The 27,602-nt window shown below is 46.7% G+C and overlaps 1 protein-coding gene across 2 annotated transcripts in view; it reads right to left on the bottom strand.

Moving 5' to 3' along the window:
* SLC25A48 (solute carrier family 25 member 48) overlaps positions 1-27,602 on the bottom strand; it is a 327,922-nt gene that overhangs the window by 172,137 nt on the left and 128,183 nt on the right. For both annotated transcript variants that reach the window (XR_014966647.1, XM_085618001.1), the window contains exon 4: positions 8,793-9,045. Coding sequence is in view for 1 of the 2 variants with exons in the window: in XM_085618001.1 (XP_085474127.1) it covers positions 8,793-9,045 (253 nt within the window). In the remaining variant the exon portion in view is untranslated. The remainder of the gene's footprint in view (positions 1-8,792; positions 9,046-27,602) is intronic.

Genomic DNA, 27,602 nt, shown 5'->3' with positions numbered 1-27,602 from the left:
TCCGCCAGGGTTGGGCAAGGTCCCCAGCAGTAGAGGGGGGGTCCAAGTTTAAACAAAGGAAGTTCTCTAAAGGGCCCCAATCTAGTCCCAAGGGTAAAGATTCCCACCCCCCCAGGAGATAAGAAACCTTGGTTCTCTACAGTGAAGCCTACAGAGAGGGGTCCACACTGGTGGTCTGGATGTGATCAGGATGGTCACATGAAGGGGACCCCAAGTGTCCCAATCTGGCACCACCACCCATTGATGGGCACTCACAGGGTTGGCCAGTGTAGTGCTTGGGGAGGAGCTGGTTCCCGGAAAAGGGTGCAAGCCTAGTCACTTGGGGACAGTGAGATGGTCCAGATAACCCTTGTGCCTGAGAACACTAGGAAGTATAGGTAGTGGGTGACCATCAATGGACAGAGGGTGGAGGCTTTGAGAGACACAGTAGCCAGGGTGACTACTGTTAGGTGTAACCTGGTGTCTGAAGAGCAGGTGGCCACTAATGTGTTTCACCAATAAGTTGCAGTGGACAACTCTGAGCACCTGTTCAAGGTGGCACAGGCTCCCTTTGAGTTGGGGGTCTCAGGTTCTATGGGTGTAGCTGTGAGTCCATCCATGCCTGTTGATTGTCTGCTGGGTAATGACCTGGAGGATTTCCATTGGGGTGATATGGAATGCCGGTCACACTTGCAGATGGTGTGTCTGCCGGAGTGGGCATGCATGACCACTTAGTCTATGACAGCCGGTAAGGGTGATTGAAAGGACTTGGTGCCAGAAAGAGTGACCCAGTTTCCTGACAGAAAGGCGGCATGGAAAACCCACCCCAGATGTTCCCATGGTCTGGGAGGAGGCTCATCTTTAGGGGGATGACCCGGAAACTACAGTAGAGCAAGTGACCAAACTGGGAGACTTGCCTGAGCTGACTTATTGGAAGCAAGAAAAGGGTCCCACCAGGGAGGATTTCTGCAAGGAGCAGCAGGAATGCCTTTCTCTTGAGGGTCTGTGGCAGATGGCTGCAGACCAGGCAGCTGGCACGGACTCTGGATCAAATTGCAGTTACTGGGAGAATGGTCTCCTGTTTAGTGAGCCAAAGGTTGCTGAGCCTGAGGCTGCCCGTTTGCTGGTGGTTCCCTGGCACTACTGGGTCTGGCTCATGACTTGCCTTTGGCAGGACATTTTGGGCAGAAAAAAACATTTGAAAGGCTTGTCACCCACTTCTTTTTGCCCCAAATGTGATGGCACTCTGATGCACATTGCATGTTTTGCCAAACTTGTCAGGCAAGTGGCGAGAGTGGAGGGAGAAGTAAGGTTCCACTTCAGCCTTTTCCTGTCATGAGCACCCATTTTTAGTGGGTAGCCATCGACATTGTGGGCCTCTAGACACCAAGAAAGCCATGGACAACAGGTTCATCCTGGTCTTGGTCATGCCACGCGTTACCCAGATGCTATCCCTCTGAGGACAGTGACAGCATCCATGGTGGGCCGGGCACTGATTGGGATTTTTCCCCGTATGGGATTCTCCAAGGAGTCGGTATTTAATCAGGGTACCAAGTTCGTGTTCAAGTACATGACTGCCATGTGGCGAGAATTGTGTGGTGAACTACAAATTCATCACACCATACCACCCCCAAGGTAACAGGTTGGTTGAAAAGTTCAACCAAACCCTCTACATGTAAGCCACCTCAAACCGCACTATAGAGGTCCAAATTGACCATGCTCTTGGCAACAGATCCCTCTGTCTGCCCAGGAGCAGGATGTGTCTGTGGAGGGTGTGAACCTCTCCCCAACACTGACCCTGGAACAGCAAAGTGACTCTTGCCAATTGCTGGGGCAGTTTGCCTCTCTGTTTTCATTGACCCAAGGAGTCGCCCATTGGTGAACCCATGATATGGATAATGGGGATAGTCCACCTGTGAAACACAGAATCTACAGGTTGACTGACGAGGTCAAAGCCAGCATCAAAGAAGAAGTTTCCAAGATGCTAGCGCTAGGGGTTATAGAGCCCTCCAAGAGTACTTGGGCCCGTCTAGTGGTCTTGGTCCCAAAGACAGCTGTACCAGGTGCCACACCTGAACTGCGGTTCTGTTTGGACTACTGTGGGCTCAAGCCATCACTAAGACTGACGCAGACCATATCCCTAGAGCTGATGAGTTGATAGATTGGCTAGAAGCTGCCACGGTACTCAGTACCTTTGGCTTAACGCCTGGGTATTGGCAGATTCCCTTGTCCAATGGGGCTAAAGACAGGTCAGCATTTTCAACGCAGAAGGGACCCTTCCACTTCCATGTCATGCCCTTCAGGTTGAAGAACGCCCCTGCCACCTTTCAAAGGTCTTTGCTGGAGGATTTTAGAGCGGCCCACCTGGATGACATTGCGGTGTTCAGCTCCAGCTGGGAGAATCACTTGCACCACCTCTGGGAAGTGTTGAAGGTTCAGCCTCACTATCAAGACCAGTAAGTGCTACATATGACAGGGGTCTGCGGTGTACGTGGGACACCATTTAGGAAGTGGCCAGGTGGGGGAGCTACAACCCAAGATTGACACCATTCTGACTTCAGAGCCCCCCCCAAGACCCAGACTGAGGTGAGGGCCTTTTTAGGTCTCACCGGCTATTACAGTAGATTTGTCAAGGGCTGTAGCACCATTGTTGCCTCTTGACTGAACTGACTTCCAGGAGGCAGCCCAGTAAAGCGATCTAGACTGAGGCTCGTCAGAACACTTTTGATGCCCTGAAGGCAGTCATGTGCATGGCTCAAGGCACCCGATTTCTCCAAGGAATTTGTTGTGCAGACAGACACTTCAGAGCCTGGTGTGGGGCAGTTCTTGCACAGCTAAACAAAGAGGGCCTACACCAACCTGTAACCTTCATTAGCAGAAGGTTACATTCCCGGGAACAGAGGTGGAGCGCAATTGAAAGGAAAGCTTTTGCTTTGGTCTAGGCACTGAACAAGCTAAGGCCCTACTTCTCTTCTAGGTTCAGGCAGACCACAGACGCCTCCAATGGTTAATGCAGATAAGGAGTGTGAACCCAAAACTGTTGTGCTAGTCCATCTCCTTACAGGTAATGGACTTTATGACGGAACAGCGCCCTGATACAGAACACACCAATGCTGATGGTTTGTCCAGATTCTTCGGCCTTAGTGATGAGAACTCCCAGAAGGTTGGTTAGTTCTCCCTACTTTCAGCTGGAGGGAACACATGTTAGACGTGTCATCTTTGGCATGGTTTCCTCTGTCTTTATGCCTCTACCTCATGTATTTTTGACTGTATGCTGGACTTCGCTTTTGCTGGTTTGTGTACTCTGGGCACTTTGCACTGCTGATCAGTGCTAAAGTGCAAGTGTTCCCTGTGTAAATTGTGATTATGATTGGTTATTCATGATTAGCATATTTAATTTACTGGTAAGTCCCAAGTAAAGTGCAGTGTGTGTGCCCAGGGCCTGTAAATCAAATGCTGCTAGTGGGCCTGCACCACTGGTTGTGCCACCTAAATGTGACATGTTTAGCCCTGTAAACTTGTCTCTGACCTGCTATTGCAGTGTCTGTAAGAAAAGTCTTAAAATACCATGTCTACCTGGCAAGTCAACCCATTTTCCAGGCTTAAACCTTCCCTTTTACTGCATGTAACGCACCCCTAAGGTAGGCCCTAGGCAGCCAAATTGGAAGGGTGCAATGTATGTGAAAGGTAAGACATGTAATGGTGTGTTTTACATGGCCTGAAAGTGGAATAGTGCCAGTTTCATTTTTCACTAGTGCAAGTACTAGCTCCTCAATAGGTTATCACTGAAACTGCCTGGAAATATATTACAAGTGTAACTTTCAATTGGGAAGAGCCAGAGATTTGGAGTTTGGGCCCCCTGTGCTCAGGATTTAAAAATACATCTTTTAGTAAAGGTGGTTTTTAAGTTGTGTGTTTGAAAAAGGCACTTTTAGAAAGTAGTCATTTTCTTGTTTAACCATCCGGTGCCTCTGCCTGCCTGTTCAATCAATGTCTGGTTTACACTGCCCGGGGCCTGTTTGTGCACTCCCTTCAGACAGTCACACAAAGGGAGTTGAGGTGTGCCCTGCATATGCTGATGGCCCACCACCAGGCTGATGGTCCTTCCTGAGCTAGAGTGGTGGGAGGAGTTGTTACTAATGCCCAAATAGGGCTGTGCCTGGCCTCTCACAATGCTGTCTATACCCTCCCCCTGTAGTGTGTCTGGAGCCATGACAGGGCAAGGCAGGATCTGTGCACTACAAAGACTAACCTTTGAAGTCTGCCTACTTCAAAGGTAAAAAGGGGTATAAGTGTTGGACCTGTAAGCCCAGACATTTAGAACACTTTCGGATCAAAAGGAGACTCTTCCAAGAGGAAGAGCTGGGGAGATGTCAGGAGGAGTACTGCACCATGCTATGTTGCTTTGCCAGGTAGGCCTGCAGTTGCTGCTTCTGTCCCAGAGAGGACATGGACTGGACTTTGCTTTGGTATCCTCCTTGAGAATATTCTCCAAGGGCTCATGTGTGCTTGCCTCCTGCTAAGAAATCTCAGGGCCATCAAAGACTTCATCTTCAGCCCCCCTGAACTGCCCTGCTAGGAGTTCTAACCTGCCAATTAATGCCAATTCTAGCTCTGGGCCCCTGAGGTGGTTAAGGATCCATGCATTACCCTTCCAGGGACATTTTTCATGCTGCAAGCTTACAGTGCAGTTGAAAAACCAATGCATTGGCGTGGTGTGGCTGACAAATAAACGCAGCACCTGTTCGCGGGTAGAAGAACAGCTGCAGCCCAAGTCAGAGCACTGTGTCTCTGAGGTCTGAGACCCCTGCCCCTACTCTGACACAGGCCCTGATGTGTGGCTGGAAGAATCAACGCTTCCATGGCTGAAAGAATCAATGCAGCGCCTGTTTCGGCACCCCCACATCGACCTCAGCGCGCCTGTATTTGCATATGGCTGGAGCAATCTGGAATGGTGTGATGAGCAAAAAAGAGATAGATTTAGGCTCAGATCTCTATACTGGGGGTGAGTGTTTGATATTGTTCAGCATTCCATCCATCAATTGTTATTTTTGCATTTTTTGCCCTAAGTGGGATGGGTATGCCCAGGCGGGATACCCATGCTCACCATGCCACCGGAGTTAAGCTATCTTGGCTGATGAAGGATGATACCCTAAAACCAGTCTTAGGATGCTTGTTTCCTGTTCGGGGAGGATCTGGCCTGGCTGCTCACTCTGTCATATTCCCATGGGGAGCAGAGTGAAACCTGATTTGCTTATGGCTGTGTCCAAACTGGAATAGTGTGGTGAGCAAAAAAGTGATAGATTTAGGCTCAGATCTCTGTACTGGGGGTGAGTGTTTGATATTGTTTAGCATTCAGTTCATCAATAGTTCTTTTTGCATTTGTTGCCCTAAGTGGGATAGGGATGCCCAGACATGCGTCCTGTGCTCACCATACCACTGGAGTCAAGCTATCCTGGCTGAGGAGGGGTGAGATCCTGAAACCGGTCCTAGGATGCTTGTTTCCTGTCTGGGAAGGACCTGGCAGTTCGGGATGGACTGCTCCCATGTGGAACAGGGTGAAGACTGATTTGCATATGGCCACCGTTCTCTTTGCTTTGGGGTTCCAGGACCCCATCCAACACGAGGCAGACTCCGTGGAGATGTGAGCTCCACCACAGGCATGTACCTCATCAGGGAGTAGGCCCCACGCACAACTCCCTCCCCTACTATATTACAAACAGAAAATGCCCTGATCCCCAGGCTCTAGACCCCCTGTTTTTTTTCAAAGAGTTTCCTGTCCTTTTTGAAAAGTTTTTCTTTGTCCCTTATTTTAAACTACATGTGTAAGTGGCAGCTCTTTCTCAGTAGAAACAGACAATCTATAGAATACATTGCCCAGCAAAATAAGGATAGTCAATAACCACTTAAAATTTAGAAAAGCAATAAAAAAAGGCTATTTCAAAAATTATGTTTTAATTCATAGATTATAGATGGTGGCTGGTACTGACTGACAAGAATCAATATGATAAATTGCCCTATGGTCTGGCAGAACAACATGTATAGCTGGCACTGTCACTCCAGACCAGATGGATCTTAATGCTAACACACAAAACACCAAAAGAACTTCTGGGTGGACCAAAATGATCTAGAATCCCAATACAGTGTTCTTATATGTTGCCCGTAAACACGCAATTACGGCAATCCCCTTCCTACAACAGTCTCTATGCACAGATACTGGGTACCTGCATCTGTAGCTGTGTCCATTTTATCTCTCTCTGCAACATCCACAACTATGCTATCTGAAGTCCTACACAACAATTCTACATTACCTCCTAATTTAATGCACTGTACTCAAAATTTCCCATGCAAATTAGAGCAACCAAGCCCCTTTCAATCGTACACCTGATGGACACTCGTGAAGACCTTTCAAAGGGTATGGAAGCCACAATATAAATATCAATAGAATACAATACATACAGGACTTGTGGAATGCATTTAAGGGACACAGTGTACATCTATGGACCCCGACAGAAGCCATTGTGTACATATAGGCCAAGGTCACAGGTTCAGGTGTTTATCACCACTATGACTTGCACAGGGGTCCCCAGACTTAAACTGTGTAACCTAGAATTGCAATTCTTATTTATTATGAATCCCTATACCGGAGTTTCAGGTAAAATGTTTGTACTGTATGCAGAACATAATAATAAATGTAATTCCATGAAAGTTAGAGGGTGTTGCAGGTAGGGTCAGACTGGGGCAGAAATTGGCGTGAGCAACAAATCAAAAGTGGCTCTAATTAGCATATAAGTAACTAAAAAGCGGCCTGCAAATCTGTGTTTTGCAAGTTAAGGGAGATTGCATGCATGCCTTTGATGCGGGATATGTTTGTTGTAATATTTGAGAAAACAACAGCAAAATACTTCCCCTCAGACTATAAAAGCACCCATAAACTTCCAAAAACCGTCAGATACACTGACCAATCAGACCTGTTCTTATAAGGGCTAATCTGACCCTGGTTGAAGGAAAATGGAGTTTGTTGGCTTTTGATGTCTTGTGGTGTTGTTTTGTACTCTTTTGCGGTGGTGTGCACTATTACAATTTTGGGTTGCATTTATTGGCTCTTGTGTTTGGTGATAAATTATGTTGTTGGCATGTTGAGTCACTTCTGTGTTTGTGCTAGGTTTAATTGTTGACATGCTATTGTGTTGTTCTGATGATATATCTTGTGATATTGCATTGTTGTGTTTAAATATTTGTGTTTTTGTCTTGTGCAGTGTTGTTAAGCTTTGGTATTTGTGTTATGGTGTCAAGGCCTGCTAATATTGTATTTTATTGGTGTATTGTTGTGTGTTTCTACTGTTTTTGTTGTTCTGTGTAGTAAAATTGAACTATGTTGTTTTGTTTATATTATTGTATTGCGGTGTTTTTATGTTATATTTTGTTACTCTATGGTGTTCTTTTGTGTGTTGTTAGGCTGTTGGTATGTTGTGGAGTTATGTTGTGTTAATGTGGTGTGTTGTGTTGTTGAGTTTCGCTGTTGTGCTGTTGTTGTTCTGTTGTTTAGTGTTGTGCTGTGCTGTGGATAAGGTGTTTAGTTTTACATGTTTGATGCCATTACTCTGACATTCCCTAAACACTATCTATTATGTGTCTATGAACTTAGGGTCTTATTATTTCTTTAGCGGTCTTCCAATGTAACTGCCACCGCAGCGGTCCCAGGAAGACCAGCAAGACCATGGTGAGCCCTCCCACTGAATTGTGGGTGTAATCCAGGGCAGGCGGGCGGTGCTGCAGCAGTCTCACGGGGTGGTTGTGTTACACTCATAGGAGAGCCTAACCAGCATACCGCCGTCGTGAGAGTGCCCTCGGCGTGGTATGCAAAATGTAGTGCATGCCACACCGTGCAGGCAAGGGGGTGCAATTCCAGAAGAGCACAACATGTGCCCTCCCCATATGCAACCCCAAGCCCACAATCTACCAGTGGCTCTGTTACGGCCCCCTTACCTGCATGTCCGCTACCCTTTTCATGACAGGGTCATGAAAAGGGCGGAGCATAATCGGGTTGGAATATGCTCGGCTGTGCCAGGATCAGCATATTCAGACCGTTGTCAGACCTCCGTGGCAGATGGATCATGGACGGTGGCGGTGGTCTTGTAGCAGTCTCACCCCCACACTCATACTAGGGTGGACGAGTGGTGGTGGTCGGACTGCCACCACGACGCCGGCGGTCCTGGACCACCGTTCTCGTAATAAGGCCCTTAATGATGAACACATCAACCAGACAAACCACAACTTGTTCGCTAAATGCAATGTTATGACACCAACCTTTAGGAGACATATGCAATAAAGAATGTAATTATTGAGGTGAGTTTAGTTATCATGTTAACATTAATACTATCACTAAGATTACATTACGATTTATTATTTGAGTATATGTTGCCATTTAATGAAGCTGTGCTTTTATGTGTTGTTAATTAATGGTATAAGATTTGTGAGGTCTCAAGCGTTACTTTAGTGCGCAAGTTATGGTTTGCATGGCTTGTGTGCGAATAATGTTTTAGAGCGCTAACCATAATTGACAAATTTATAGTACAATAAATAACTGTACCCTAATTGATTCTTTAAGTGGATTTCTGTGTCACAACCTGCTGCAGGCAGTCAACTCTTCTGCTCATGGCCATAGGCTCTGTGCGGCAGGGACTGCCCACCTAGCTTGAACATCTGCCAGACCGTTTAGCCAACAAATCGTGGACGGCAAAACCAATAGCCATTACCCACTGGGACAATACAATTTATGCATAAGATCGAAAGCATTATCATTGTCTTACCATCAGTAGCCGATAGTGTCTGCATTTGCAGTCTGATTTTTACCAGATCCACTGGAGCGCCAACCCCTACTGAAACAAAGCCTGCCACCACACTGGCAAGAGCCAAGTCAGAGATAGCTGGGGAATTTTTCGGGCTTCCATACCGATGCTGACTAATGAGCCTCAATGTGTTACTGAAGACGCCAAACACAACTGAGTTGTAGATTGCAATGCTGGCCAATGGAAAAGACATCCCTTTAAAGAAGCCCACAACCTGTGACCAAAAGAGAACAAATGTTAAGAGGAAAGCATTCAAATAGCTCATTTACCAATTATTTATTGAACATTAAGAACAAATTTACAAGGAACCTCTTGGACTTTAACATCCAGAACAGGTTCACTGACACTGTGAAAAAATACATATATCCCAAAAACTTAATTTAGAATTAGAGAAGTACTGGAGCACATTAAAATAACAACCATGTTGGGGTAGGCGTAACCCTCTAGCCTGACATAATAAGCGTTTATAAAAAGGAAAAGAATATTGGACATTGAGTAGTGGTCCTGGATATGATGTATATGTGTATTTGGTATTTATATACTGCAAGCCGAGCTGAAAGGGGGCAGAGCACACCACAAAGTCTAAGGCAGAGATACAGTCAATGTGTGATTAGCGGGGTAGCTTATTTTTAAGCATGACCATTGACTGCTTGTACATCCTGGTGTAGCGTTCTTAAAAGAGATGTGACTTCAGCTCATTATTAAATTGGTATGTTATAAGTTTCAACTCACAAGTCTCAATCGTTGTTCCATTCAATGGAGTATATATTGTTTCGCAATAGCTAGCATCCCTTACACCAACCATATATTTCTCACAGGGTGCTCCATACGCAGCAACAATAGTGCTTGTGCAATGTGGGATTGTTTACAATGGAAGGATATCAAATTTAACAATCAGTCATAATAAATCAAGTTACAGATTGGCCACAAAGACTCCATAATAATTCAGGTGGGCAGGAAGCAATATCCCTCGGTTTGCCTTCCAACGTAAAGAGGTGGTGAAATCCTGTTCTTTTGATCCGTCGATGCATCAACACATTAAAAATAATGTGCTATCAACACTTCTCTTCGGGTCTTCTGCTGGAAAGTATGTGGGAAAACATAATTATTTCTAGAGCTACTAGCAAAAGAGTCCGATTCATATATGTTGTTCCTTATGTTCGAAAGCGCTTCAATGGATAACCATTATTTCTTTTGTGAAAGGCAAAAATAATCCTTTAAACTTGTAGCCGGCTTCCATTGGTCGCCTCATCATAGTATTCTGCATCTCAATGATATGAAGGAAATGCACTTCTATTATTATAATTTTTTTTTATTTACTCAAAGTCTAATCCCGTCATCCCTGTCAGTCAACTGGTCATGTTCTGGTTGGTATATGGATTTGGTTGATTTTATTGATTATTAAACAAATAGGAGAACTGATACTTTGACTCTCAGTTTGTCTTTTGGGAGTAGGTGATAAATTTGGAGGAATTTAGTAAGGCCTTGTTAGCTTGCTGAGGATTCACAATAGCTGACTAGATGTATTTGTGTTTATTCCACACATACTCCGGGCTCGTTCTAGGATTTGCAGGGCCCTGGGCTAAAAGGGAATGTTCGAGGCCCCTTTAATTAACATAAGTGACACAGCTGCGGAAGCTGCTTTGTGCAGATTCCTCTTGGGCCGCAGCTTCTCCTCTCAGCCTCCTACAAGCACCTCTTTCACAGCTCCTATCGGGTTTAAGGTGTGAGAATTGCTTGCGGGCTGAAAGTTAAAACTGTGGGGGCGCTGAAATGCTGACAATGGGCGTCCTGCAGTGTCTCTGAATGGTCTCCTTGCAATTGGGTCAAGAGGAAGTGTGTCTCTCCCCTAGGCCCCCGACACCATCCCTATGAGGCCCGGGGATGGGGCCCCTCCCATGGACCGAAACTGCAAGGAGATACCTTTCTTTCAGTTGGATCGGCAGGAAAACAAGAGGACACACCACCGGTGCAGGGCCTCATGCTGGTGGGCTGAGTGCGAGGCCCTGGGCAGCTGCCCACGCTGCCCATGCCTAGCGCCAGCCCTGGTTCTTCCTTCTGGCTTTCTTATTTTTATTTATAAATCTGTTTATTGGAGTTTAAAGAAGTCTACAGTACATTATGAAGCCAGAACAGCTTACATTGGTATTTGTACCATTGATATTTACCCAGGCAAGTGTACATAGATTGCTGAGGAGTGGATACACCTCCTTATCTCATGCCGACATTGGAGGCCTCTCAGCTGTGGCGGTAACTATAAAGTCACTTTTGGTATCATACCACTGAGAGACGATCCCGATTGAAGAGTGCTAGCACTCCACCCACTCTCCCCCAGTGTGTCTCCATAAACAGTTAGCAAATCTTGGAATAACAGCGGCAGAACTTTCAGTGCCCAACCGAAACAACAACAGCAGCAAAGTCCGACCTGCGTTCTAGTATCACCTATCCATGTCCCTTAGTCTGTCCCCAACCCGGTGCCCTTCATACAAACTGCTTTGCAGACAATATCACATGTGCTTTTGCGCCCCACCTAGTCAGCTATGCCCTCGCTACAGTACGCCATGCCCCTCATCTGGGTTGACTGGTGCCAGGCCCCCCTAGGGGAGCGCCCACGCCACGCACCTGACAAATCACTGCAGGATCCCCATCTAATCGCATCATGGTCTGCAAGAGTGCCTCCCACTGAGTTGCTATGGGTGTCTTCCTGAGGCCTAGTGTTTCTTCCCTCAAGAGAGCCGTGCCCTCCTTCTTAGCCCACACCAGGAATGAACCCCGCCATGCCTGTGCGTGTGGTGAATCAGCCGCCTTCCAGCGTTTAGTGAGCAGCCGCTTTGCCACCACTAACCACAGGTCGATAAACCGAGAGGTGACTTTCATGGATGGAGTTCTGTGGATGAGGTGTAACAGGTAGGCTGGCCACTCGAACGGGATATTGCGACCTGTGCACACGTGGAGAGCCTCTCGCACCGTCTGCCAGTATGAACACAATGCGGGACAGCTCCACAGCATATGGATTAGTCCGGCATCTACCTCCGCACAGCGAGGGCAGCCCGCATCTGCACGAAGGAAGTATCTGTTGATGGATTCGGGCGTGAGGTACGCTCTATGTAAAATGAAGAATTGTATTTGGCGGAAACGCATGTTCCTAGGAATCTTCGTCGGGCCCTGCAGCGCCCTGTCCCATTCCTTGTTGGCCATGGGCCGGGCCAAATCCGCCTCCCACTTACGACACAACGGTGCCAGACTGATCGCCGCATGTGTGCGCAGGGAGGCCGCAAACCCCCGAATCAGATGCCTCCCCCGTCCCATTACATGGAGATATTGCATCGTAAGATGTTGTTCCGGTTCCTCCCTGAGATCTCCCCAACGGCTCGTGAGCGTCGCTATCAAAGACAGGTGACGAAGAAAATGGCCGGGAGCCAGCCCCATCTCCTCCGCTAGGGAGGCGAACGAGAGGAGGGCACCCTCCCGGTAAAGATCCCCCAGCGTGTGTATGTCTACCGCGCTCCAGTTCACAAGTTCCGAAGCACTAAGCACCCCCTGCCAGCTAGGGGAACCCTCGAGTGGTATGGCTGGGGCGTAAGGAGTCCGGGCCCGGGTGAGGTAGAGGCTACGGTGGTAGCATTTGTAGGCCTCTACCACGAGGAGGGGCACAGGCTTCGACACTTTCGTGGCCGGGTGGAACAGCTTGATGATGTCAACTAAAGGGAGGGGGGTGCTGCAGTCGCAGTATCATCACACCCCCTGTCTGCCAACCACCGGGCTATCCACTGTAACTGCGCAGCCAGATAATAATGTTCAAAGCACGGCTTCGCAAGTCCCCCCCGGTCGGTGGGGAGGTACAGCTTGGGCAACGTAACTCTGTGTCGTGCATTACCCCATATAAAGTCCCAAAGTGACCGCGCAAGGGCTGCGAAGAAGGATGCCAGTATATAAATGGGTAGGTTGGCGAAGTAGTACAGGAGTGAGGGTAAAATCATCATTTTGATTAAAGCGACTCGCCCCGTGACTGTGAGGGAGAGGGTACCCCAAAACCGCATCTGGGTCTTGACTGCTGCCACGGCCCTGCCCAGATTGCCCTCCACGAGATCCGCTGGCTGCCGATATATCTGGAGACCTAGGTAACGGAAGGTATCCGGCTGCCATTGGACCACCACACCCCCAAGATGATAGTTTGGATCTCGAGTGTCAGCTCGAAACGCGTATAGACAGGACTTAGTAGCATTCACCCGGAGGCCTGAGAGAGCAGCGAAGTCGAGTAGAATGCGCTCCAGTTCGGCCGGGATGTGAGCCACATCTCTGACGAAGACCAGTAGGTCATCCGCATAAATCGATACCTGATGCGTCGCATCACCCAGAGGGATGCCATCGGTCAGCACCCTGTGGAGCGTGGCAGCGAGGGACTCTATTGCTAGTGCAAACAGGAGGGGTGAGAGCGGGCACCCCTGTCTAGTGCCTCGGCATATTGGGATGGCGTCAGAGATGTACGGCCCAGTTCTCACCCTCACCGTGGGATTCTTGTAAAGGAGGGCTGCCAGCTGGAGGAACCCGAGGCTCAACCCGTAGTGCGACAGTGCCACCATCAGGTATCCCCACTCCAGACAGTCGAAGGCCTTTTCAAGATCCAGAACCAGGCAGCCCGCCCTAGGCCATTGTTGCACACTGTCAGTAGCCACCCTGAAAAACCGCCGCAAATTGAGAGAGGTGCTGCGCTTAGGCACAAAACCATTTTGGTCGCCGTGTACCAACACTGGCACCGTCTGCGCCAGTCGCTCCGCCAGTACCTTGGCTAAGATTTTGTAGTCCGCATTGAGCAGAGCAAGGGGGCGGTATGACCCCAGATTGGTGGGATACCGTCCGGGCTTTAGCAGAGATACCAGATAGGCCTCGCGCATGGAAGCAGGCAAGGTACGTTCTTCGAGGGCAGCAATGTAGAGAGCGTGTAGTTTGGGTACTAGTGGCTCCCGATAGGTCTTGTAGTACTCCGCTGGGAGCCCATCAGGTCCCGGTGCCCTCCCAGAGGCCAAAGAGGTGACCGCCTCTCTGATCTCTTCCACGGTGAGGGGGCACTCAAGCGACTCCCGGTGCTAATCTGGGACGGTGGGCAGACTGGCAGCCTCCAGGAACCGATCCAGTTCCTGCACCTGCCGGCGTCCCGTCGAACGGTATAGGGTCGCGTAATGTTCCATCATTGCCTGATGAATCTCCCACTGCGTGTATACAGGCGACCCGTCGGGCCCGCGAATAGCATCTATCGGAGCATGAGCAGCCTCCTGTCTGAGCAGCCAGGCCAACAATCGCCCCGCCCTGTCCGATGTGGCATGGACTCGGGCCGAGTGAGCCGCATAGTTGTGACAACGCAAGCGCTCCAGCAGCTCAGCATGTCGTGCCCGAAGCCGCGCCAGCCGGGCCGAGTTTCCTTCTGGCTTTCTTCTACATTTCAAGTTAAGGTGAGGCGGCATTACTATGTAAGCATTCAGTACACTCTGAGGGGTAAAAGCAGGGACAATGTGTGGTGGAAGCTGCAGAGTCCTCCTGAGGAGAGCCTTGGCACTATTCATCATCATCATCATCATCTTTATTCGATCATATTAAAAATAACCATAAAAGCACACATAAATACATCAAGAAGAAGATATTATTACAAAATATTATCATTTAAAATACCAAATAGTTCTTCGCAATCCTGGAATAAGATGAGAATGCATAAAAGTGAAAAAGATAAGTCATTTCATATTGTGGATCTGGTTACATTGTGATTACTGATCAAACACAGTGGACTACATATCATCCCCTTCCTTTTCCTCATGCAGGCCCATAAGGATTTTGCTACAGAGTAGCAAACCAAAGGGTCGGGCATTGTTTTTAAAAAGAATAGTGCTACCCGACACTGCTTAAAGCCCATTTTCTTTAAAATTGGTTTCAGATTGGCTTTCCTTTTGCTATCATAGAGCCCGCAGAATAAATAGAGCATACGTTATTGTCTCTTCCTCCATCGCTCATGTGTTGAATCATACTGACATCATCCCAAGGTAGGCAAGTTTAGACTTAGATTATACGCCCCCCCCCCCCCCCGTTTCCTTCCCCTGAAGGACTGGGTTATTCTTAAGACCCAGCGGTGCCAGGGGACAACACCTGAAACCTTCGTGGGTTACCTGTTCTGGCGTACAAAACACAGAGACACGGGACACTTCCAGCGACGTCAAAGATCCGCGTTTATTTACTGCAGGGATACAGAGATCGCAAGAAGTACACAGCGTGTAGGTTCTCGGAGACTGCTTCGAATTGCAAAAGTGGGTCGCTCCTTTTATACATATTTCTGCCATTGCACAACATGGCAAACAAAGGTTACAACTCAGTTCCCACAATAAACTTCAAAAGAGTCGCGTTCATGTTTCAGGAGGCCGGAACATAATTACAGCAGCATTGCCGGTTCCCAACTGTAAAAACATATCATCCCCACAGTTAAACACATTCCATTCTGACTGTAAACACATTAGGAGAAGGGACAGAAAAGATGCAAAGAAAGAACAAGGATGCACGACAGATTGGAAAAGAGTGTTGGGAGTAATAACGGGAACTTGATAACAGGATCAAAGACCTCGTGCCCAATGCATGCACGACTGAAACAATAGACTAGCACGGTAAGATGAGCCTGGAGCGGGGCCATCTGCCTTTGCCGTGTCATTTCCCCTATCATAAAAGTCACCCTCAAAGAAACACGTGTCCTTGGTGTAAGCTTGGGAATCCCAGGGTCACAGAGCGGACAAGGTCCGTTCGCTGACTACTTGAGGGCAAGAAACAAAATGGATGCCGCATCTGAAATGGAACCCGAGGGTTCGGATGGACAAACCCAAAAATGAGACGAACCATACGTGGTTGCGTAGCGAAAACGCGTACACCCACTAAACTCGTCATTTGCGGTTCATAGACACCAAACTCATCCATATTCGACCACACCCAAAAATTGTCGTTCCGTCTCGCACGGAACCTTAGACGCTCCTTTTGCCCTCACGTAGGCAAGCACTAGTCGATATCAGAATCGATTTCGATATTCATCAGATCGTTCAGCTGCTGCTGAAACATCATTCTACTCATCAATGTCTCCTTGGTAACAGATGACCGTCTTATACACGTTGTAGCACAAAGGCCACATAAGGCAGGACCACACTGTACACAAAGACAACACGTGAATAGAAACGTTACAACAACCCCTACGATCATCAGAATCTTCCAACCCCAAGTGGATATTAGGCCCCAAAACCATCCTAGAAGTGTCCAATTACCTTCGTCCACGTGTATGGACTCGGAAATCTTATGCAACTTCGAGATGGCTTGGTAGACAGTTGGAGCGTTGTCAGGAATGAAAATACAACAGCTCGAATGGATAACTTTACACACACCACCTCTATCTGCAAGAACAACGTCTAGAACCATACGGTTCTGCAACGTCATGAGTCTATCCGCCTGAAGTTCAGCTGTTAAATTACCAAGAGCACTCGCAGTTATGTTAGCAGTCAACTCGACTACACGGGTCAACTGTCTTAGGTTCCTACTATTAACCATAGGTCCCCAAAACGGCAAGAAACCCTTAAAGAAGTCTCCTGCTTCTTGACCGGCAGTGTCCTCTTTGCTAATAACGCCTCTCACAATTCTAGTCTTGTGATAGTCTGAGGCAACTGTAAAAGTCGGTGGTAAAAGATTCGCAATATAACAGGTACCCGAGAAATCACGGGGTAACCATGTATATGCACGTTCATAACATACGAAGTAAGTGCCCTTAGCAGTCAGAAAAACAGGGGAAGAGAGCATCGGTAGGACATACGTGTCAGTACAAGCACTATTCCCAAGTTGTGCTCTCGGATTTTGACCCAAACCTTTCAAGCAGAAATTACCGAGGTGGGGTACAATCCATATTGGGGACGAACTCCTGAGCTGTCTATCACCCACTGACGTACTATACTCAGCCTCACTCAGATCCTTATAGGCTTGCACCTCTTCATCTGGAATAAGCGATGCATCAAAAACATCTCTATCTAAATCAGCAATCGCTATTGCCAAAGGCTTGTGGTACGGACCAGGACCAAAGTTCGCAGAGCGTGGCTCTCGACTGGGGTAGGAATCTAGTGCACTACGAAACATAGTTTGGAATGCTCGAGCTGACCCTTGGGAGCTATAAGGAAGAACCAGATACGGAATACCCCTATCCATGGTATGTGGCATTAACCCACACACCCAACAGTTGGTAGTATTCATCACCAACTGATGCTGGTGTAGGAGTTGAACGAAGGAGTTATTCATGAATTCCGCACGTCTAACCTGTTCGTGTTGAGGCAGGGGATGAAAAGAATGTGGGGAAACAGTAGTAATGGAGACTAATTTAGGAGTAAGAGTAGGTGAAACAGAAGGTAATAACTGTATTCCAAAATACACTCCGCCCACCAATAGCATAGACACAGTCAGAAATAGTAGGAATACCTGAAACAGAAAACATTTTGTTCGTACAATTTTATGCAATTTTGATCTTTGCGCCGACATCCTTTCTACTGCCAACAGCTTAGAGAATGCCATCCTCTACAAACCGTCCGTGACGTACTTGACGCACTTCGTTCTGAGTAGTGATTATCAATTCCCAGGAGTTCCCAGGAGTCGACAAAAGTAACCGACCTAGCGTCAGAAACCTGCTAAACAGAAAGGAGTACCCGCACGGCCCTACAGTTATCCGGATGGTAGGTTTTCGTAAACGCTCAGCTTTAATACAAATCTCTTAGCAGTGAAAAGCACATAAAAAAACCCAAAAAGAAAGGATGTAATTGTTCATAATGTTCGTAGCACCAGAAAAGAAAAAATATAAAACAAAATTTTATTACTCCTTGCTACGTGGACGAAGAAAGTAGCGATTTCTTCCAGGTCGAGTCTGCTCTACAAATAATTGTTCAGCTGGTAAAACAGTGTTCAGTGGAATGGACGATGATTCAGACCTTGAATTCTCTGCAACTGATGACTCCGCAGGTGTGTCTGGCAGCGACAAACTGTCTCCTACAGGTTGAGCATCACTAAAGGGCACAAAGCAAAAAGGGGTCTCAGTTTCCGTTGCCGCAATCCCAGCTCTCACCCAACCATCCGTTGGTGAGGGGATTGGTACCTTTTTCGTGTGGCCGGCGTGTACCCAGTTCTTTCTGCCTTCCAACCGAGCTGCAGTCCTCGTTGTTAATAGTACTTGAAAGGGTCCCACGAATCTTGGCTCCAAGTTACGTTTTCGACCAAAATTTCGGGTAACGACCCAATCGCCTGGCCGGAGCTGATGTCCAGGACCCTCTGTCTGTGCCGGTAGAGCTTCAAAGACCTGTTGGTGAATTAACCTCAATTTAGTAGTCAGATCATGAAGATAATCAATTAGCATTGGATACTCAAGACTATCAAAGGCCTTAGGTCTCGGGACTCCCCAAATGTTTGCAGGGCGGCCGAACACAATCTCATATGGGCTGAGCCCTACTCGAGAGTGTACAGTCGCTCTGGTTGATAGGAGAGCCAGAGGCAAGGCATCAGGCCATGATAAACCAGTCGTAGCTTGTATCTTTGCAAGTTTCAACTTCAGGGTACCATTGTACCCTTCAACTAAACCCGCTGCCTGAGGATGATTAGCGCTATGGAATTTCTGCCGAATTCCAAGGCCCTTACATACACTCTGCATCACACTTCCCACGAACTCACTTCCATTATCTGACCACACAATCCGTGGCATTCCATACCGAGGAAAGTATTCCTTCAGTAGGATTTTCGCTGTGGACAGGGCAGTGTTATCCTTAAGAGGATAGGCCTCGATCCATCTGGAGAACGCACAAACCACAACCAAAACATACTTCAGATTATTGCATCTCTCCATATGGATGAAATCCAGTTGGATAACCTCAAAGGGACAAACAGGGGGAGCAAAATGACCAGGTGGAGTGGGGGTGCCCTTGCCAGGATTATGCATCAAACACACCATGCAATTTTTAACCACTCTCTCAGCACATTTAGCAATACCATCATTCTTCCATACAGGGAACAAGAACTTGCATATCCCTTTCGCACTAATATGTGACAACCCATGAGCCATTGTAACGACAGCTAACACATATGCATCCGGTAACATCCACCTCTGACGTTCCGTCAAGTCGACCCAACATCCGTGCATATCCAACTTTCCCGTGCTTTCTTTCCACTTGGTCTTTTCAGCTTCAGTGGCCTCGTTCTGAATTACTTTCACACTCTCAACAGTGTCTTCACACATACCAGTTTCCGTCGACCATCTCGCTGAACCTGTCACATACATTCGGGTAGCGAGATTTTTAGCCGTTTCCTTAGCAATCTCATCCGCAAATGCATTACCACGACCAACATCATCCGTCACTTTCTGATGTGCACTACATTTAACGATCGCCACCTGTTTAGGCAATGTGAGTGCATCCAAAAGATCATTCACGAGCTGCCTGTGTTGGAGCTTCGTACCATGCGATGTCATAAATCCTCTTTCTCTCCACAATCGTCCAAAACTGTGCGCAACGCCGAATGCATACTGACTGTCAGTAAACACATTCACTCGCTTTCCCTTAGACAAAACACACGCTCTTGTCAATGCAATCAACTCTGCCGCTTGCGCTGAATTCTGATTCAATCTCGCAGTTTCCACCACCGTGCTCAACGTCACTACAGCATACGCAGTCGTCACATCGCCATTCGGCAATTTAAAACAGGAACCATCAACATACAAAGTGCCATCGGGATCTGTCAATGGAGTGTTTTTCAGGTCCACACGACCCTTTGTTTCTTCCTCAGTTCGTAAATAACAATCATGTGGTGGTACATCATCTGATTCCGTATTAGTCGGCAACAATGTCGCCAGATTCAGTACATTACAACGCTTGATCTGTATATGACTTGCCAAAAGGGTCAACTCATACCCAGACAATCTTGCACTCGTCAGATGTTGAGTTTTTGTCCGATTCAGGAGAGTGTCGACTGCATGCGGAACCATCACTATGAGCATATTATCCATGACCAGACCTGCGGATTGTCGAATAGACACCGCAGCTGCCGCTGTCGCTCTCAAGCAACTCGGCAACGCTCTAGCTACCGGGTCTAAAGTCGAGGAAAAATATGCACACGGACGCTGCTTGCCACCAAATTGTTGCGTCAAAACACTCAACGCACAACCTTCCCTTTCGTGAACGTATAGTGTAAATGGCTTACTGTAATCAGGAGTACCTAACACAGGAGCCGAACACAACGCATCACGTAGTTCAGAAAAACTTTTCTGACACTCTTCCGTCCATGGCAAAGGAGTCGAAACGTCCTTGCACGTGAGAGCTGTCAATGGCTTCGCTAACAGTGAAAAATTTGGAATCCACTGTCTGCAGTATGACGTAATACCTAGAAAGGCACGCACATCTCTCTCAGTTGTTGGCACAGTCATTCGAGCAATTGCTGCAATTCTTTCAGGGGTCAACCTTCTTCCCGCCTTTGACAATAAGTGACCTAGATAGGTTACTTCTTGACAACAATATTGCAGTTTAGAAGGTGACACCTTGTGGTGTAAGTCACAAAGATGCTGTAACAGTGATACTGTAGCAGTTTTGCAAATCTGTTCAGTGTCAGCAGCTACCAACAGATCGTCAACGTACTGAATCAAAGCCGCACCAGCCGGCAACCCAAACGCATCAAGTTGACTCTTAAGAGCTTGGCTGTAGATCGATGGACTCTCACAATAGCCCTGAGGTGCACATTTGAACCTGAAGCTACGACCACCTAATGAGAAACTGAATAAATCTCTGCTTTCCGCAGCAATCGGAATGCTAAAGAACGCATTCTTCAGATCGATTACCGAGAACCATGATGCAGAGGCTGGAATCAGAGTCAGCAAAGCTGTAATGTCAGGTACCACGGGAAACTGCGGAACAACAATTTTATTTACCTCCCTTAAGTCAATAACTAGACGGTACACAGGAGGCTTGGAGGGATCAGTTCGCTTCAAAATAGGCAACACAGGACTATTACACACGTTACCTCGTGTTTCCTCAATGACGTCTTTATTGATCAAATCGTAAATGATCGCTAATAGTGCTCGTTCACCATCAAGGGAGATACGATACTGGGGAATGCGTGGTAGTCGCGCGTTGAATTTCAATTGAACAACATAAGGTGGTATATCCAACAGGCCCACATCATTGGGACCTGTCGCCCACAAAGAGGCTGGAAGAGAACTCAATTCCGGTGGGAGCTTATCAATCGACAAATACATAGGAGAGGTCACTCTCTGACCCAATGTAAGCTCCACTCCCGCAGGAGAGCAATACAAAGTCGCATGTAACCATTTCAACAAATCCAAGCCCAATAGATTCTCACCACAACCAGTAGTCAAAATCAACGGAGCTTCTAACTCAGAAGACCCAATTGTAAGGGGCAAAGGGCTAGAAACTGGATTGCTAACCGGGGCGCCAGAGAATCCAACGGAAACATTTGTTAAGCCAGACAAAGGCGCGCCAGGGAGTTTCGAATGCATGATGGAACTTTTCGCTGCACCAGTGTCCAACAGAAAAGGCTCGACAACGCCCAATGTGGCAACTGCGACATAAGGCCCTCTCTGATCAACCGGAACTGATACTTCTCCCTTCCTCTGTCTATGGCTGTCCTAGTAGATACCATCCGCATCAACATCATGCTCGACATAATAGTCATCCACATGATACTGTGCAGATCTACCAGACGAGAGATCGCGTCGATCGAAACAATTTTGTGAGTCTGAGGAAGTGGCAAGACGCTCGGTCGGATTCTGAGTAACACCGCGACCTCTACCACGTGAAGCTTGTTGAGGACCACTACAACCTCCTCGAGCCGAAACACCATTGTTCCTGTCACGTAAAACTGGACAATTAAACTTCAAATGGCCCTCACCCCGACAATATGCACATTGATTATACCCCAACACAAAGCGAGGTGCGGAAGAGTCATTATGTAACTGTGATCTAGAAAACTGCGATTGTGAGCGATTTGGCGGTTGTGAGTCATTGTAATTCGAGCGCGGAGGATACGCTTGCTGCAATAAGACCTTAGTTTTAAGATCCTTCGTTTTCTTGTCTGCGCGCTCGCTTTCTTCCTTCTCTCTGTTTTCATAGTACTGGGCCGTGGCTAATATCTGAGCAGTGGTAGAAACAGCCCACGAACTTTCAGAATTCTTCAGCTTGTTGCTGAGTTCAGGCAACAAATTCGATACAAATTTATCAACGAACAATCGCTGACCACCCTCAGAGCTCATGTCCTGACCACTATGATCAATAAATGCCTCCTCAAATCTCGTAAAGAAATCGGAGACACTCTCATCCCTCTTTTGTTTGCACGCAGACAACTTATCCCAATTAACGCGTATTGCTGGCATAAGTGTCTTCATAAGGGTAATTATCCTCTGGGGCAAATCCGCAATAAGCTGTTCAGGTTTAGCCCCACCAACTTGCTGGGCGTCTGCCGCCGCAAGAGCTGCCCAGTCACCGCCTAACTCGGCCACGTGATTCTTGTGACGGATTTTCGCCCAAATCGGCTGAGGCACTACATTGCCAAACAACATGTCAATATCGGCAAGGTTCATAACGGTAGCATCCACTAGTTGGGACAACTCCTTATAATAACCTGCGGGATTTTTACGGGGGTCGGGCAAGGTTTGCTTTACCTGTAAAACTTCCGATCGCTTCCAAGGGAGGTGTATCCAAACTCTCTGAAAACGTGCTGGAATAGCGGGATTAGCATTAGGATCACCTGGCATCCATACTGGGGGAACTTCCCGCATAGGATACTGACCAGGTTTTGTCATCCACTCTGCAGTCTCATCCTTAAACAATGCTCGAGGTTGCACTGTACATCGAAAAGATAACAGACGCTCTAGAGCACATCGAACATTATCACCCACAATCACACCAGTCGAAAATTGATTCTGGAGCTCCGAGACCTCGGGCGGTACATTATCAACCGCATCATTACCCCACTCTTCTCTCAAAGATTTACACATTTCCTCAAACACGAATCTTTGTGTGGGCGCATTAAACTGAGAAAATGTCTCAAACACTATACGCAAAGTGTACTTCACAGGATGGCGAATCCATTTACGCGCCATTTTTACCAACGACTCACGTTCCCTACCATCAGGAATCTGACTGCGCCTCTGAGCAACATCAGAAAGAGTCGATCCGAGTATTGGCCCAAAAAGCGGAGAATAAAGAGTAGCAACAGCATTAAAGAGACGACTACGAACAGAAGGAGAAGAAGAAGGAGGTACAGGAGCAACGACAGTAGGAGTAGAGACAGTAGTAGTGGACGGGGTAACAGGAGTAGTAGTAACAATAGATTGCTGAGATACTGGCAAAGGAGCAGTAGGAAGAAGAGCTGGTAAAGGAGGATGGACAATTTGCGGCACAAGAGGATTCGGGAGAGCAGGAGGAACGACGGGCTGACCAGCAGCCGCCAGAACAGCAAGTGGAGGAATAGGAAGAATCATAGGACCCACGGTATCTGGAGCATAGGGAGGTGGTGATTTCAATAGATAAGACAATAACGAATCTTCTATCACTTCCTCTCCCGTCTTCTCAGAATTAGACGGTAACACCGGATAACACTTATCCACCGCCATGTGATGAAGGCGAGCACGGACTTCCTGCTCCTTCTCATCTTTGTCTCGGTGATACTGTTCTGCATTTCGCATCACCGTAATAACACCTTCTCTCTTATTTTTCTTAATCTGTTTGATTTCTTTCTGCTTGGCCTCTTTGCGCCATAACCGGAAGGAATCAAACATGGCCGGCCTAGCCTTCTTTTTAAACAGTTTAGCCTCAAGATTATCTAAGACGGCAGTTTCGAAACTACCATGTGATGGCCAACTAAGAACACCAACATTTTTAGTGTAACGAACCCAATATTCATTATATACGATAGGACCTACGCCATGGCGACTATAGAGCTCATAAATTGGAGTTCCAACCGGAGGTCTCGGGCATGAATCCTCCAGCCGGGAATCCGTGCTGCAACATTTAAGGAAACCAAACAAAGTACTACGGCCAGGCATCGTGCACACTAACCGAGCGTACAAACTTCAAGGGCTATCGAATGATGATGTCCTCGCACAAAAAAAAATGCAAGACCCTCGGTTTTTGGCAATTGCAATCGTCAAATGAAACCCAACAACTAAGAACCAACGACTAAGAACCACAAATGCAATGGAACCATGCAAACAACAAGGTAACTCTGGGAGCGACCCACAAATACGTAACTGAAAGAGCAATGGCGTCACCAGGAAGGCCCGTCTATCGTCTCGCCGTACAAAGGACTACGCCAGGCGCCAAAACAGGTCGACAGTCAGGGCATCAGTCCGTCGCAGCCGTCAGGAGGCGGGAATCTTCGCGGGAAAAGACTTCGGGCCACTTATTTCGACAACTGGATCGATGAAGCGGGGTGCACCTTCCCTCGGAGATTTCACACGAAGTTCCTCACGATCGTCGGGCTTTGGACCGGTACCGCTGATGTCGCCCCACGTTGGGCGCCAACTGAAGGACTGGGTTATTCTTAAGACCCAGCGGTGCCAGGGGACAACACCTGAAACCTTCGTGGGTTACCTGTTCTGGCGTACAAAACACAGAGACACGGGACACTTCCAGCGACGTCAAAGATCAGCGTTTATTTACTGCAGGGATACAGAGATCGCAAGAAGTACACAGCGTGAAGGTTCTCGGAGACTGCTTCGAATTGCAAAAGTGGGTCGCTCCTTTTATACATATTTCTGCCATTGCACAACATGGCAAACAAAGGTTACAACTCAGTTCCCACAATAAACTTCAAAAGAGTCGCGTTCATGTTTCAGGAGGCCGGAACATAATTACAGCAGCATTGCCGGTTCCCAACTGTAAAAATATATCATCCCCACAGTTAAACACATTCCATTCTGACTGTAAACACATTAGGAGAAGGGACAGAAACAGATGCAAAGAAAGAACAAGGATGCACGACAGATTGGAAAAGAGTGTTGGGAGTAATAACGGGAACTTGATTACAGGATCAAAGACCTCGTGCCCAATGCATGCACGACTGAAACAATAGACTAGCACGGTAAGATGAGCCTCGAGCGGGGCCATCTGCCTTTGCCGTGTCATTTCCCCTATCATAAAAGTCACCCTCAAAGAAACACGTGTCCTTGGTGTAAGCTTGGGAATCCCAGGGTCACAGAGCGGACAAGGTCCGTTCGCTGACTACTTGAGGGCAAGAAACAAAATGGATGCCGCATCTAAAATGGAACCCGAGGGTTCGGATGGACAAACCCAAAAATGAGACGAACCATACGTGGTTGCGTAGCGAAAACGCGTACACCCACTAAACTCGTCATTTGCGGTTCATAGACACCAAACTCATCCATATTCGACCACACCCAAAAAGTGTCGTTCCGTCTTGCACGGAACCTCACCCCTTCCTGTCTTATGCTTAGCTGTACCTATTATTCATGAATGTCCACTCCGATCTCCATTGACAATGTGTTTACTCCGATCTCTAATGACAATATGAACACTGACTTATTATCTTGAAGCCTGCAATTTAAACAGCCTTAAGTCTATCTAAGTGTTTGCTACACTTGCTAAGTCCTTCCTATTACTATTGATCTCCCTAGGGCTTCATAGCGGGGCTTCATGCTCTTAGAATCTTAATACTACTTCGAGATAGGGAGGATTCCCTATGAGAGGGACTATTTAACAATTTTTTCTGAAAAGCGCTTTGAAAAATAGTTTTTTATTTATATGCATATTATGGTGTTTGCCTTTCCATTTCCAATTCTCTCTGCCTTCCCAGGTGGGAATTTGAATCTTGATAAAACGTAGTATATTCCCCACTGAGGGATATAATCATTTTTCTGAATATAAATTGTAATACTTAATGGAATTCTATGAGATGTATGGTTCGAGTTTGCTTTTTCTAACGATTGTTTTTTGCTGATTATATCACTTATAGAAACAGAGGTAATTTTGATATAGCTGCCGTTACGTGCGAGCAGGTTTTGTCTACATATATTGCCATGGAAACCAATCATGTGGTTCCCATATCCTTACGTACTATTCCAAGATCGCGGGCATATGGGTTGCAACAAAGTTTGACTGCCTTACTAGTGTCCTCTCCTAATAAAATAATAATACATTGTAACGATATGTGCGTTCCTAGTTTGAGCTTATAAATTGATATCAATTGCTTATCAGACACTTTTTGATAAGAGTATAGGTAATGCTAATATGGCCGCCGCAACGAATGAGTAGGATCCGGCTTTATAGGTTGCCATGGAAACCACCCATGTGGTTCGCTTATCCCGGCCCCTTACGCACTACTTAAAGTTCGTGGGTAAATGGGTCAGGTTACTTGCCTGGATATCGGACCTTGAATCTGTCCGTTGGAGACTCTTCCGTGCTTTGCTCATCTGCAACAAACATATTGCGGTAAGTCTTGGAAGCACAAACTGTCCCGCTCGCTCGAGCCGTATTAGGCTCCGTAGTCTTATGTATTTGGGCCCCCCCCTCTCTCTGTACTTTTGTATCAACGTATATTGTTCACTATATGTGGGCGTTGGGTTTTCACTTATGACTTGGGAGGCAGGGCTTAGCCTCACTCATGTGTATTGTGCAACCTACTCAATGCAGCCCTTTACTCTTTCTGGTTCTTGCTTTTACTTGTCGACTTATGTCGTTTCTTCGCTCCGTGTCCCATTTATTATGTGTAAAACTCCCTCTAGCGCTATCTTCATATCATCGATTATAATTAAAATTATATATTTAGATGCAGTTTAAGAAAACTGAGATCACCTTCGATATTTATCTTTTCTTATTTAAGATATATATTTTTCGCTTCCCTCTTAGAACTTTGGGACGATGTTAAATATAAACATCCCCTTCATCTGAGGGTGTCTGGTTCCTGTGACTGTGGAACTCTTGTGACGATAAGCCACTGGATCTCGGCTGTGATATTGATCACTTTGATTTGGCGCTCATTTGTGAGTTACACGCAGGTTATCTGGTACATATACGTTGTTGTGTCAGCACTTGTCTTCATTACTGTTGTAACCTGAGGCTCATGACTGACTCTAGGTGCCCCATTTTTTCTGTGTTTCCACTTTAGAGCTGACTGAATGGTATTTTGCCTTTTAATATGACCAACTTAAGGATTGGGGAAAATTTTCGAGGACATATCCGTCTATGATCTACGCTACGATTTAGTGGTAGGTTAGGTCTCTCCTCCCCTGTTTCTCTTATTGTTTCATTTTTACTTCCATTTTTTGTCTTTATTTTTGCTTATTCTATCTGTTTTTATCTTCTCACTCAAACATTTAATGTAAGACGTTTTTCGTTTGTTTGCCCCCCAAAAGGATGTTGGATTCGTATTAAATACAATACACTGCTTAGAATGTTTAAAGTGAATTCTCAATGTAGGAATAAAATTACTATTAGGTTTAAATATATTCCAGAACTGGGAATTACTCTCTCTATCTCCCAGGAAACAATGTCGTTCTGTCTTGTTGGTGCTTTTATGGTGCTTATATTTATGTATAAGTGTTCTTATAAATGTATATGTATTTGTATATGTATGTTATTTATATGCATATATTTTTCTGTTTATTGTTTGACAGCCCTGAAGAAGTCCTGTTTCAGGACGAAACGCGTCGGCTGGTCTGTTTGTAGAGTCACACAAACTGATTTTTATGTCTTTTGGAATTATTAT

This window comes from Triturus cristatus, chromosome 7 (assembly GCF_964204655.1).
Source record: "Triturus cristatus chromosome 7, aTriCri1.1, whole genome shotgun sequence".
NCBI lineage: Eukaryota > Metazoa > Chordata > Amphibia > Caudata > Salamandridae > Triturus > Triturus cristatus.
This window is presented reverse-complemented; position numbering and strand designations above follow the sequence as displayed.